This window comes from Macrobrachium rosenbergii, chromosome 52 (genome assembly GCF_040412425.1).
Source record: "Macrobrachium rosenbergii isolate ZJJX-2024 chromosome 52, ASM4041242v1, whole genome shotgun sequence".
NCBI classification, from domain to species: Eukaryota; Metazoa; Arthropoda; class Malacostraca; order Decapoda; family Palaemonidae; genus Macrobrachium; species Macrobrachium rosenbergii.
Window position 1 is genome coordinate 29583500 of NC_089792.1, and position 15267 is coordinate 29598766.

Sequence of the window (15267 nt, forward strand, 5' to 3'; positions counted from 1 at the left end):
TTAATCCATCCCTATCTTTAATTAAACTCCATGAAGAAATAACAAAAATATAAAAACGTATGGAAACAGCAAGCGAATGTTGCCTAAATATAGAAATAAAGACGAGAGCAATACTTGTATATTAATATTAAGTGACTGGTATAGTATAGACGATGTAGAAAATATGCAGCACATAGAAGGAATAAAAACAGTTAAGCAAATAAGATACCCGGGTGTAACAAGAGAACACGAAAGACTTCTTCTAAGGACAAATAAAAACGGCCCAAATTAAAGCAAAGCAGATTGCAAACATGGCTAATGCAGTCATCAGTAAGAGCTGTAGCAGGGTGAAGATAGTAAAGTTGTATTGTAAGCCATGAAACTCTGCAAGAAAGATATAAATGAACTACAAAAAATAGGAGGTAACCAAGTGTATGTGGCAATTATGAAGGCACCAAGATACACGGGAAGTTGTGCTTTGAGATCTGAAATAGAGGCCTCTTCCTGCCACTCAAGGGACATGATGAATAAACTATTCTATCTGAAGCATACACTTGTGAGTGGTGGAAATAGGTTCCTATATGAGATTACCATAGACCGATAGAAAAATAAGGAAACCCCTTGGATTCTGCAAATAAAAGAGTACCTGAAAGAGTTAAACTTAAGTAAATTAGAATCAATGAAAGGTAAGCAGTTGAAAGAAATGATAAATGACCGAGGCAAAAAAAAATCATGGCTAAGAGAAATGAATGACAAGACAACCTTAAAAATCTATAAAAAAATATAAGGAAAATAGTAGAAGAAACCTGGTATGATAACACCGAAATAACAATGCTGATTAGTAGGGCTTGATTAAGCACACTGGAATTAAACGATAGAAATTGATTAAAAGGGGAAGATGCAAAATGTTTGTGCTGTGAAGAAATAACTGAAAACTTAGGGCATTTTTTACTCAACTTCCCAGCATATAGTGACATTAGAAGCAGATACAGAGGAATTGATAGCTACCATCCTTTTATTTGCAGATCTAGCTAAAAAAGAAATTGGAAATATAAAAGAATTTATAAGAGATATATGGTAATACGGGACAATAAACTCAAATAAACACAAAGGAGGGATAGAACGAGCAGGGAGCCGTTTCAAAGGAAAATCCTGTCTAGGTTTACTACTACCAGTCTGAGATTGGTTTGCACCTTGCAGCGTTTATATTTGTTCTTCTAGCAATGAGTAAATTGGCAGGTATCCTTATCGATACCGGGAGCAAATATACTGTAAGTAGGCTAAAAAAATGTAGTTAGTTACTCATTGAAACGTAAGATTAGCCCAGTCCTATCTGCTAGCTAAACGAGGTGGGTTATCGTGGGCTAACTTTGGTTCGGGAATTATATTTTCTCCCCAGCTTGGGGGCTGATCTCTCCTGCCCCAAAAAGTGACCTCCCGCCACGAGGGGGCTATCCTCCCCACACCTAACCTAATTATTTAAAACTGGGTTTTCACTCGAGGGCCTGCCCACTTCACTGTAAAATGCTGTGTATGGGAACGGGTAGAACTAAGTAGTAGTTCCGCGGCGGCGACTACCTTCTAACTTGACTTTTTCTACAGTTTTTTTGGGTGCTAATTATGGATTTACATTCAATTTTTGTCGGACGAATGTAATTAACCTGTAATTAACCCCTGAAGTCCGTCCAACAAGGGGTTTCCATACGTGATCTTCATGAGACAGAGCACGGGTACGTCTGTTTCGAACAGTTCATATCCCATCCGGCAAGTGCAATAACTTTTTAACGTATGGGTAACCTCGCCCCCCCGGGCCAGTACTAAACACGGCAAACGGATATTCCATTTGGCCGACAACAAACAAACCCACCGCCAGTATCAGAAGCCCTAAAAGTGTAGAAAAAACCAGTTTCCGAGGTAAAAACAGGCGCAGAGCTAAATACTTGGAATTACCATACACTTTAGATGCTACCACTTTTCCCAGATTTGATTCGCAAAACCCTCAACTCAGATGGGATATTGTGAAGATGTGGCAGACATGTTGCCACATCTGCCTTAGGCTATACCAGGTCAGAAAGGTTAATACAGTTTGACACTATTGTTCTGTGTATCTAGCCTAACTGTGAAGATGTAAAATGAGTGAAAGAACTGAAAATTGATGACGAGTAGAGGATGATTTATTTTATAAAAAATTACAATAAATGCAATGAATTCAGTTCATATTAACTGTTTTGATCACATGGTAGGATAATGATGATTTAATTTCTACTCATCTAGATGAATATAAATGGCCAAAATCTAGCCCAGACTCACTAATAAAAATAAATGCTAAGATGAGATTAAAAAAAAAAATAGTGTTGTTGACTCCCCTAGTGATGATAGACTGTAAATTAGAACAAGTCTGCCTAGTCCCGGAATTGACTCTGGGCACCCTGTGGGAGGGATAGGTATGATTTTATGACCAGATTAAAGAGACCTGAATTGAGGGATGCAGATTAACTGAGGCTAGTCAGATTTTAAGTCAGGAAGAAGTTTGGCAATGTAGCTAATGACAGCCATGTTCATAGTCATTTCGGTTTGATTGTAGTAGACATTTCAGTGGGAGTATGACATAACCAGATTTACCTTGACTTTACCTAACCTCGGACGCTGGTAGGCTGACAGTGGTGAATAGTTACACTCACTGCTATGTGCAATAGCTATCTCATTGCTTAGGCTAAGGCAAGGATATAGCAAAACTTGTATGGAATGTTTTGTAATGTTAGATAGATTGGGGTTGGGATTGGGTTGGGATTCCTCCCTCCTTTACCCTGGCTCCAGATTAGGACACAATCATGTAGGCTAGGTATGAGCTAGCTCCTCTGTTTTTGTTCTCCATACTTACTGGAAGGGGGTGAGCAAGACGCTAACATGGGAGTAGAAGCTTTATTTGCCGTCTCTTTTCCTCCTGACTTTGACTTCCTCCTCTCTGTTCTTTCTGTTATCCACTTTTTCAGTCTACAGACTGATATAAAGGTGGTGTTGAGGAAAATATCCTCTGGGATCCTCCGTTGTTTCTTCTGTATGAGGAGCACTGGTCTTATTTCCCACAGAAACCAAGCTCTGGGAAGTAAGCATTTCCCATCCCATGTCTGTAGTACATGGCTCCCTTTGTGATGCCTCGTCCAGTGATAGTTTTCATCAGTGAATTCTGTTAGTTTCCTACGGACTGATAGGAATGCAGGAAGGTACTAGCAGGAAGCAGTTTGATTTTTTCTTCTCCTCCAATCTTAGTTCTTCCTTATGATGGGAAGGTCATATATTTGACCACAGGCCCAGACCCCCATGGAACCATTGATGGGTATGCTAATCATTGCTGTTGCTATTCCCTTGCATAACCTGGGTATAATGGGAATGAGTGGGTTTCCCTTTGAGATGGTGCCTTTGTTTTTTTCAGAATCATTTGTTATGGTCCTGGGTCTTCATAGGATGGAAACCATTTTATTATGTCAGCCCCTATTGCCTACCTATAGTTGTGCCTGAATGCTGCTTGTGAACTATTTATGCTTATGCCCTGCATTATGCTGCATGTGTTCAAACTGCACTTGCTCATGCACTGACCATGCTCATGCACATGCACTACTTGTGCCCATATGCTGCACATACCTGTGCAATTGTCTGTGCTTGCGCCCTGTACATGCACCACCTTTGCCCTACACTACATTGACTTGGGTGTGGGTGTTGCTTGTGCTGGCTGGCTTGATGTCTGCACACATACATGCATTGCCTCTTGTTTTGGGGTTGGATTGTGGAGATGTAAGGAGGTTTAAATAAATTAAAAGGAAAAAATTATTTTCTCAAAAGTTTTAATAATAATATTTACACATACAAAGACACACAATCATACAACTAATATTTATACGAGGCTTGTATTTACAAATATGCTTATCCTAAGATTTTATTCACAGCTAACAGTAACATTCTAAATTTTTACTGAAATAACAGTAGCTTATCTTACTAATTTACAACTTTACCTTCTACAGTATCAGGCAATAATAAATTCCCTGTATACAGAACTGTAACAACATGAATTGAAGTTCAAACTGTATCTCTAAAATCACACATCAAACTCATGGTGTTGCAAATTAATATACAGGGAATGCCAAACTCTACTGTTGCAAATCAATATCTGAACACCTAATTTCACGGTCATCAACGAACTACCAAATTCCATGATCAGTTCTCATTTATAATTACTAAACAACACTTATCATCAAGGGTGTTCTGAATAGCTGTGTCTAAGTAGACCCTATTATTCAGTATTTATTTGAACACACTACAACTGTCTCAGAGGTACCTATCAAGGAGTGGCAGAAGAGAAAGCATGCAAGTGACATAACAGAAATCAACTTTTTCTACCAACTCTCAATTCTTGCTGTAGAAGTCAACTAAAGAAAGAAAATCATGATTATCAAAGTGAATAATTATTACAGACAAATTAAAAAAAATTAAGGTTTCGTGTATAAAACTTGGGTACCATACTGTGCTTGTACATGGAGAATGCTTGTGCATACTCAGTGCCCCACTATTGCAGAATACCAAGACCAGCTTACTGCCTTGCTTACTTTTGTGTGCATACAGGACTGCTTTTGGATAATGGCTCAGTTTGTTGCTGATCTGCTTCAGTATCTTGGTTTATTGTTGTCTGCAAGACACCATTAGGTTCAAGAAGTAGTGTTCCTGATTATGAGAGCAGTTCACCTTGGGCTGCTGTGTAAACTTCCTCTGTTCCGGGGAAGAGCAGAGATCGGTTGCAGTCTAGGGATTCCTTAACCTTAAAATCCATGCAACCAGTTGGATCAGCTCATGATGGTTCATGTTTTCATGATGTTACATCGCAAAACCAGCTTACTTTGCTGTGTACCCTCTCAACTAGAGATTACCTTGTTGAAGTCTCATGGCTTCACTGTAAAGGTTCTGTGTTGAAGCTGCTTGATGAGTGAAAGGGCTTTCAAACTGGGGAAGTGAGATTCCCTGGTACAAATCTAAATCATCACTTTCATCATTACCTCCATGTTTTTCAGATTTTGATAACTTTCTTCCACCATATATCCAATTCTATGTCTGCTACTTCCAAGTGCTGACCTCAGACACTGTCTGAAGTAAGTAACATGCACATTTCCATCACAAAATTTACTGCCTAAATGGGTGGGAGAAGGGTTGGAAGGGTTTTGCAGGCAAGGCTAGTTATGAGAGTTGCAGGTGATTTCAGCCACCTCTAAGATTGTTTGGACCTTTTTGACAGATCTATCCTCGAGGTTTGGCTAATCAGAATCTGGGGGGAGCCAGTCCTCAGCTATAGCCTGAAAGCCCATCATTACAGATAAAGAGAAGATAATTCCATGTTCACATAGTTATCATAACATGCAGGTATTTTGTCTCTTTCTTTTACAGGTGGGATGGTATGGCCATGTGTAGAATGTTCTTATTCATCCCTGGACGATGGTAATGCAATCTGCTGACTTGTTTTTAACCATTCTGTAACAGGAAAGACAGGATTCCTGGACCTTTCCTAGAGTTTGTTGATGAACACACTAAATTATAGCACAGTGCCTTATCAGGCTCAGCTTCCCTATGACAGGCTATGTAAGAGGCTACAGGAATTAGCCATCCTGTGCTCATATACATAGGACTAAGAATCTAACAATTCTGGGTGGGTGTTTGAGCTGTCCTTTGCTGTGTTTGTTGTAAGTAGTCTTATAAGATATGGCAGAAGTTCACAACCTAGCCTATCCTCAACTTACAGGAGTAAGTCTCCGTATAAGGTGATGGTTTGTTTTCTTGTAAGAACAAATGCCCCATTTCAAAGATTATATGTATTGTTTGTAGATGTAGAAACTAAAGCCTTTTATTGTAATCCCACTAACCTCAAATAGTTCCTATTTGCTGAAGGAAAAATTAAGGGGTTAATGACAGGTGAATGGGCAGTTGTCCACCACTTGCCTGCCTGTACCAAGCTTCTACAACTGTTTCTGCGAAGCACTGGTTTGTACATCTATGGAAAATTCAAATTACAGTAAATTTAAAATCTGTTTCCAGGTATCAAGATTATTTGGACGTTTTGTTGCACAAAGATCCTTCAGTCAAGTAACCCCAGGAGCAGCATCCTTGTTTGCAAACAGAATAATGCTTTTCCTACAAGACAAAATGTCTCGGCAGCACTTTCAGTAAAGTACCCCATCAAAAATATTCTCAACATTCTCCTGTGAGTACATTTAAACACTTTGACCATACAGTTTTGTTATATTGAAATTTTTGAATTGATTAACATGTACAGTATATGTAAGAAATCATGTAGGGAATGCCGTGATTAAAGATATTTATTATTTTCCTCACTTACCCTACCAATATAGATGTATTTTCTTTGGCAGGATTTAGTTCCAACAGAGCCTGATAAACTGTACAGTATGGTAGAAGTTGAATGTCGAGGGCATGAACCTGCAGTTCTTCGATCATATCTAACTTTTGTATCTACAGCAGCTGGTCATTTAGATGTAACTTTGCAAGAAGTGTAAGTAATTTATAAGTTGCATAAATTATTGATGTGTAATTATGTGACAGGTGGACCACATCATGCTAAGCACATTTTATGGCTTAAGTTAAGTGTCATTTGTTCATATGTGGAACAAACCAGGTCTTAACATAAGAATAAACCTTCTAGTGCCATCTAGAAACTGGTAAAAAATGTAAAAAATTGTAAAACAAGGTATTGGTGGCAATGGGGTTCAGCCAGTCGGATGGGAGAGGAGGCATCAGCCGACCTCCCTTAACCCAAGAGCACCGTGATGCATCCAGTTTCTTCCTTACCACCTTGCTAGAAGGATGTGCTGCTGCCCTTCCTTCCAGAAGCCGGTGTTTACCTTCTTTGGTTTGCCTTTTGTGTCTTGAATTTACGCTACTTTGTGTGTTTGTGCATTAGTGCTTATTTGTGTTTGATCTTGCAAACCCATAACTCATCTCAGCCTCCCAGTACTAGGCCTCAGAGAAAATATCCTATGGTTGGTGGTTACTCTTGCTTTCATTTTCTGGCTTTCTTTGAAACTGACCCACCTTCTATTTGCAGCAGATGCAGATCTAATGTTTGTAATGTTACTAATCCCTCTTCTGAATGTCATTCTTGGCCTTCTGAGTAGTGAAGGATTTTTGCCAAGAAGAGGCAGCATAGGAGGAAGTTGGAGGTGCCATCTTGGAAGGCGTTTTCTCCTCATTTGGTGGCTGCTTCTCAGACTCCTTGTTCCTCTTCCTTGCCCAACCTCCTCCAGTTGCTTCATCTTCCTTGGAAGATTTTACTCCTTCCCATTCTTCCATAGCTTCTTCTTTGGAAGTTTCGGGAGAGGGGTCGGGAGATATCATCTCTTTTGCTGCCCCCGCTCTCTTGGGGGGGTGGGGGGAGTTCCCCTTGGGAGGGAGGAGGCAGCACCATCTTGTTCTGCTGTTTCAGGATCAGAGGCTCAGAAGATGGCTGGCATCTGGGCTTCTGTAGACCTACCAGGAGTACCAACCTTGGATGGCTTTTATCCTTTTTCCTGTCATCTCGGGTTCCCGTGTCGACTGCAATGATGGTTGCCAGCCCTGCTGCTCTCCCCTTTGTGGTCCCTTGAGCTTTGGTTCCTATGTTGCCGCATTGGTCATCTTTGTACTCTGCCCACCGTTTTCAGTCGGTTTCTGTAGTAACGACTCCTGCTCACGTTCCAAGCTCATCCGCCTATGACAGTTCCCAGTTCAGTGGCTCTCCTCATTCCTCTACATAGGCCTACAACCCGTGTCATCTCATCTGTCAGCAGTGGCGACTTCTACTCCTCCATCTTCTGATGCTCTTGTTCAAGCAGTGGTCGACAGAGTTGGCACTGTTATCTGAGAGATGTACAAATGTGTTATGAGATGACTGGTCTTTTTCCTTTCCCTTTTTCCCCTTCTTCTCTAGCTGGGGGCAGTAGGAAAATTGACCCATCATGAGCTGGAACTGGTCAGATACAGGTGAGTGAGTGGTCATTCTGTTTGACAAAGTTTATTCATACACAAATATTTCCTTGCAGAAGTGTCCTTTCCTCTCTCTAACAAGAGAGGAATGATGACAAACAAGTTGGTGGCTAACATAGGTTTGTTATCGTGAATAGATATAGCTCTTTTAACTTCCATTTATATAATGTTCTTCCACCTTGTGTATTAGCCCAGTAGTCTGACCGTTTGATAAATTATTTATCTAACAAGTCGGAGGCATATGTCTCCTTTCCCTCTCCTTTGGTCAATCCAGAAATGAGGCCAAAGAACTCCTCTAGTCAATTCAAGATTTTCACTTTCCTCCCACCAAAAGTGAGTCTATCTCATGTTAGACCTAGGTTTGTTCTGCTGCTTATACAAATTGACAAATTTTTAATTAATTGTATTTTTCACAGCTAACAAACCTATGGTCATAACATATATTTTGCATTCCAGCAGAAAATATTACTTAGGTTACGGAAGATTTGTTCAAGAACTTCATAATGAACTTCAACAGTTTGTTAGTTGGTTGAAAGACAACTGTTTTGAGAAAAGGAATATTCGGGTTAATGGCAGATATACTTAATTTTTTCCACAGTAAATGTGGAATGTTATCAATATTCTTTAAACAACAAGGATAGTGGACATATCATTTAGAAGCTGCTCACTGAAAACTGCAAAATCTACTTGGAGTGCAATATCCTACAATTTGGAAATTTATTGACAATCTGAAAAAGATTCAGTAAGGAAGAGATCTGTTTACAGGCAGCTGGTAGCTGGTCAAAACCCTCCTGTTACGTTAAAATAGTTCAGAGAAGTGCAAGGATATAATCCATTGTTATGAAATCTGACAACATAAATTTTGTTGAATATGTAAGAGAAATTACTCATAACTTTTAAGTATTTGCAAATTACAGTATAGCTCTGATAAATGGTAATAAAGCGAAGAGAAAATATAAAACTGAAAGTATTGAATGGAAATAAAATTAAGAGGAGAAAATATATGTCTAAGTAAAAATTATCAAGATTCATTCAAGTGAAATTATCAGAGTATTTGTTGTTACTGGATATGCAGTACTACTGGACAACTCCTGCGAGGACAGTTTCAGGCTAGGGTTCTCAGGTGGGCTAAATTTCTAATGCAGATCCCTTCCTCAACCTAAATATTTCGAAAGACTTCCATCCAATACAGTACTACCCAATCCAGAGGAAGAAAAATGTCTCAGGACTTGATGATGCAAGGGAAAGTTAAGTATACCTCATTGTTTGGGAAACATTATAAATAGGATCCTTATGCTGTTCATGTTTAACCCTTAACTCTATTAATATGTACTTCAACTTTTCATAGTGCACCAATTTCACTTGTGCCATTTAGAATGTAACAGTGAACCCTGTATTCAAGGAATGCAGCCACACCCCCGCGAATAGCCAAACTGCCAATACTTAAAACCTCTAAAAACACTTAGAACTGCCCATTTTACAGTGTAAACACTAGAAAAACCCTGTAAAATGCTTACACCTGGAGTATTTTAACAGTTTTATCACAAAAGTGCATTTTATTCATGAAAATTATATGAAAAACAGTATTAGTGAATATTTCAGTGAAAAATACCAAATAACGGGCGAATTTTCCACAGAATAATGGGTAGATATGCAAAAAAGTACAGAGAAAACCCAGAATGTGTGAGTCCGCTAATCGTGAGAACATGAATATTGGGGTTTTTACAGAGCTGATGTTTTGCAGTGGTACTGGCATGTATATATACAATTCCTTTTTTCGCTTTCCTTTCAATCAAAATAATATAGAATTTAGGCAAAGGCCAAGCACTGGGACCATGAGGTCATTTACTGCTGAAACAGAAATTGACAGTAAAAAGTTTGAAAGATATAACAGGAGGAAAACTCTGGCAGTTGCACTATAAATATCAATTGTTAGGAGGGTGGGAAAGGAAGATGGAAGAAAGAAATATGAAAGGAGGTACAGTAAAAGGAACTAAAGGGGTTGCAGCTAGCGGGCCAAAGACACGCTGCAAAGAACCTTAAACTTGCATTATATAAGCTTCATGCAGTCATGCGAATCATAGTCAAACAATAACAGTGCCTTTTCTCCTTTTTCACCTCACTTTACCATTCGTCATCTAATGCATCACTCAGTGTATAAGATTGAATAGATGTGGAGCAAAATAAGCAAAACAGAAAATACAAAACAACATATCACTAAAATAAAATGTAAGGTGTTTGATTACAGTAAACTTATGTATATGACCTGGTTGGAATAAGGTGTGTATATATAATGTGATCATTTGAGGGTTGAGTATCTGACTGATGGCGAAATTACTCTTGGTGACATTTGTCAAAGCTTAAGTCTTTATATATGTGACAGTCAGCCTGTCCTTCCCTCACATGTATTTCATATGCATTTGTTGTTGTTGTAATAAAAATATATAAAATTACCTATGTAACAAAGAAAAGAAGCAAGAAAAGTAATTAACATAAACAAGAAAAGGAGTGAAATAGCAGCAGATTTATTAAGCAAATGGTACATGGTAGGGACCCAGATTACAAAAAGAATTAAGATGGTAAATCTGTCATAACTGTCAAAAACACATTGATTGGTTGTATGTTGTTAGCTCCATTATTATCTAAGTTTTGCATTGACAAAAGATTGTGATAATGGTAATAATTGAAAGTTGGGCACCACAACTGGGCTTTTTTCATATAGTATTATGACTATTGTTGTTATTTCAATACATGTATATCTGTTCTGTTGTTTCAGAGATAGCCTCAGGTTAAAATGATTATTTGTCTCCTTTATGATCCCAAAATTTAGGAGCTTTTTCTGTTTCTTATAGACAGATCTTTTTATTTTACGGAGTGTTCCTCCTAACCCATCTAATTGGATCTGACAAACAGGTCAGTTGGCTTAGGTTCAAATTACAGATGATATAGTTGAGTTGGGGCCACCTTTAGCAATGGTGATCACATGAGAGAAACAAAAATAGTTAGTATTTAAAGTAGTGAGATTTGACTGTCACTTTGCCTACTATATTTTCATGACTCAGTGCAGAACTCTTCAGTCAACAAGTGGCAATTTTAAGGTAAAAAACTCTGTATTATTCAGTATCTGCCTCATAAAAATTTAAAAGAAAAAATAAAAAAAAATTGTAAAGAAAAATAAAAAAAAAAAAATGCCATCCCTGCTATGGAGATGAAAGTAAAAATGTTGGGATGCAGGTAATTAGTTTTAAGCACTAATGTTGGCAAAGAACTTTTTAAAGTACTTTTATGTATCCATGAAACAAATATTGATAAGTATTTATATTTTTAACAATTGTCTATTTTTATATCTTTTAATGCCTATCCTGCTTTGTCATACAAGGATGAAATAGTTAATTTCTTATTCCAAATTATCTGTTAACATGCCCTGAATCATTATTGAGCATTTTTGTATTTTTCCAGTGAATGGCCCAGGAAACACATCCAGAGATGGACTTTATTGAAATCAGTGCACATTTACAAAAACACCGTCCAGTATGAAGTGCGACCCATTTCCTGATCATGAGATTTGTTGTTTACAGGGTCTACTGCTGATACCTTCTTAGAGTACATTCAGCTAAACCTGCCTGAGGGTATGGCCATGAAAGTTACCAAGGTGAGAATTATTTTCAACCACACTACAGTGCATGCTTATAGGAAGGATAATTATTTATCTCACATAAGAAAGAGTTGTATTTAAAGAAATCAGTTGAAAGCTCTCTTGTTTATTTCTGTTGCCAGCCCCATATAAAAGGTATACTAGTTAAGGGTTGTGAGAATCGATGATTTGTAAGACAAGAATGTTGATCATCATCACCACCTGTAGTTATGTGACACAAAGCTACTCTGTTAAACTCTACCACCATGAATGGTTTTTTGTGCTGTCGTACTCTTTTGACTTCCACAAATCTCCACTCTCCAGCCTCCTCTTATAGTTCTCATTGAAATAGGCTTCTGGTTTTCCTACTTTTTCTGTGTGTCCAGGAGCTCAACTGAAAATGATCAAGTACTATTCACCTCAAGATGGTGCAAAGGACATTTCCAAGCCATCTGCCTCTTATCTCCCTTTCATCATTATCTCCATCTACATATGGAACTTCCATAATTTTCCTCTTATATTCATTGTTTCTAATATCTGAAAGACTAATCTCTCATGAATCTTTCTCCAGATAGTGGTATTTCCTACCTTTGTGCATACTCTCCTCATTACATCTGTTTTTCTTTTGATTTATCTGAAGTTCTAACTATGGATATATGATGTATTCTATTAAGTAAGCTTTGTAACTTGTATGATGTTTGCTGATTGAAACTGCATCATCTACACATAAGTCTATCAAGTTTCTGTCGTTATCTGCCTGGAGTCTTCTCTTCCAACTCCAACTACTTTTTCAATGATAAAATCCAGGAGTGGGACAAAAAGCAAATGTGACAATATGAAACAATACCATCCTTGATAATAAAGCCATTGTAATGGAATTCTAAGTTCTAGTACATTATAGCAACTGTATGTTTCAATAAAAATATATGATCTCTGTAACCTAGCCTTTTCTAAAATAAATTTGTTCATCTCAAATTATTTATCAGTTTTTCTCCATCTTAGTGAGTAGATAAGCATACTGAGTATATTTATTACAGCTGACATTAGTGCAGGTAACTCTTTTTTTTTTAGTTTCTTTTGCCATGACCCATAATTTCTGAAATGATTTTACTTAAAATAAAAAATTACTCCAGGATTATATATGCGAAGCAATTCAGCATTGTACTTTCAAGGGGATTTTGTAAAGTTGTATTTGTTTTGTTGGGAGCTTTGCTTTTGGTGGACGTCACAGGTCTCATCTAGAATTTATCCAGTATTCTATAGTCAAGTAGTAAATAAGGTGTATAGTAATGAGAAAGGCTTTCAGAAAATTTTCTCACACAGAATAATGTAAGCATTTGGTATAGGAGTAACTTTGTAATGTTGATCATTTTTTCCATATCCTAAATCATGTCAATATACAGATTCAAGGAAGGGATGGTCTCGGTTATTTAGGAGCAAACATTTATTTAACAATGAAAGACTCCATTTGATAGGTAATAACCTTCTCATGTTGACAACCATACTTGCCGGACAGGTCATTTTCAGGTCCCCAAACCATGCTGATAGCATCTACTACTTTATATGGCATTACTACAAGAAGGCCAAGAGATGATTAGTAGGTTTTCATTTAAAACCATTTTGGCTTTATATGGCATTTCTACAAGAAGGACGAGAGATGTTTGTGCAATGCTTTTCTAATTAAAACCATTTTTGCTTTATATTGTTTTGCTACAAGAAGGATAGGGGTGTTTATGTGTATTGTTTTTCATTGAAACTATTTTTCTGCTTTATTTTGAAAATTCCTATTTTTAATGATTTTATTTTAACAATTTTCTATTATATTGTGAAAATCGTCCCTTTTTTTTTATCCTGCATTTTACAAAAAGACTAAAGAATAAAGGGGAATATAGTAAAAGAAAAATTTTGAATGGCTGCCAAAACTTCATTAGGACACCACCTTGTTGCTACCTAAATCCAGAACTTCATTGAAGGGTTCACCTTCCACAAACATTGTAAGTCTTTGAGATTCTCTCACAAGATTCAAAATAGAGTATGTAGTAAGTAAACGATTGTATGAAAATCAGATCTCATAGATAAGCTTGAAAAATTTAAAAAGAAAATAGAAAAAAAAATACACTGTTCGGGAAGCTGTTGTTCCACAGGTACAGTCGACGACACAGAGGTGCACACTATTTTTCTTCTTGGAATATTTCCTTGGGAAATACCAGTTCACTGACTTGGTATATAAGGGAACTTGCTATGAAGCAAGCTTAGAGCATCTTTCATTGAAAACAAATAAACTGGAGATTCAGTGAGTAATGTAATTCCTGTACTGTGAGGTAATGAATAATGGGTTATTTTGGGTAAGACAGTGTATGAAAGTTTTGATATATCCGACTCAGTTTGACATTTGTCAAGAAATTGACAGACTGCAAAAGTTAAGTTTAATATTCCTGTATATATTTTGTTATTATGTCAGATTTGAAGTAAGTTTCTCATTTAATGAGGGTACTGGTTATAGGAAAAGCCATTATCCAAAACCTATGAGAGTTGGTAATTTTCTCAATTTGCATATCTCTTTACAGCATGAACTTCAGAAACTTCCCGAGCATGTGACGCCATCATCAGAAGTTATTCAGTAGTTGCTTGATATAGACATATTGTGCACAAACCGTAGTTTCATACTTCAGCTTTTTGAAATGTATTTGTAAATAAAAAGAAATTCTTAGTATGATTTTATTGTCTTGAGTTTTATAACTGTATATTTCATTCAGTGCCTCAGTGTTCATTCATTATGAAATTTTTAGATTAACAATGCAATAATGTCATTGCTTTGGTTCAGTGTAGGTAACCCTGTACATTATAGAGAAAAAGATTATGCTACTTTAATGGTGAAATTTGCCTCCCCTTCTGTAAGGATAAGCTCCCCTCCCATCTCTCATCTCCAATGCAGTCAGACACTTAGCTCTCAAAATGATGCATCTATGACCAGTCTGAATTGAGGAAGGGACTCCATCTAAAGACAAAGTTTTGTATATACCAGAGAAAATTTTATTTAAAGTTGTGTTCAGACTTAGATAACACATTGCTTTACACAATGATTATCTATTTAGTTTACGAATGGGAAGTAGAGAAACAAACCTTCCAACTGGAATGGCATCATCAGGTCCAGGAACTAAATTCTATCAGTCCCTTTTATCCTCCCTAACCTCTAGTTTTACTTTTCCACTGCTCATTAGTTCAGTTTTTATAAAACATAAGTTATGCAAATTTTTAAAATCTCGAGCTCTTTCTGCCATGTCTTATTAACCTGGAGGATATAGGACTACCCAGAGTTCAGGCTATGGGTTTATGGTAGAAAAAGCTTCATACTGAACTATAGAAAGGAGGTGATCTTATTTCATGATAGGGGATTTCTCTGTCCTACATAGCAGCAAGATCATCTTTTTCTAGGCAAACAGTTCACTAAATTAAAGAGTAATTGGTTTTTATGCATGAAAATTAGCATTCCTAGATTTTACAAAGCTGAGGATTATTAAAATAAATCTGAGAGTTTAAAGTCTAAAAGTACAGCACTGAAAAACAACTGAACATTCTAACAGAGCTTTTACTTAAATGTTTTAAATTTCAGTCTTTGCCGGTGCTCTTAAATATGA

The 15267-nt window shown here is 37.1% G+C and overlaps 1 protein-coding gene across 1 annotated transcript; it reads left to right on the plus strand.

Annotated features, from left to right (window-relative positions):
• The first annotated feature begins 355 nt into the window (after nt 1–355).
• On the plus strand, nt 356–14253 carry LOC136833951 (uncharacterized). The gene is given in 9 exon segments (XM_067096230.1): nt 356–535; nt 944–1056; nt 5410–5460; nt 6151–6220; nt 6387–6526; nt 11455–11534; nt 11537–11564; nt 11566–11647; nt 14197–14253. Coding segments are annotated over 9 exon segments (801 nt in total).
• Nucleotides 14254–15267: the final 1014 nt, after the last annotated feature.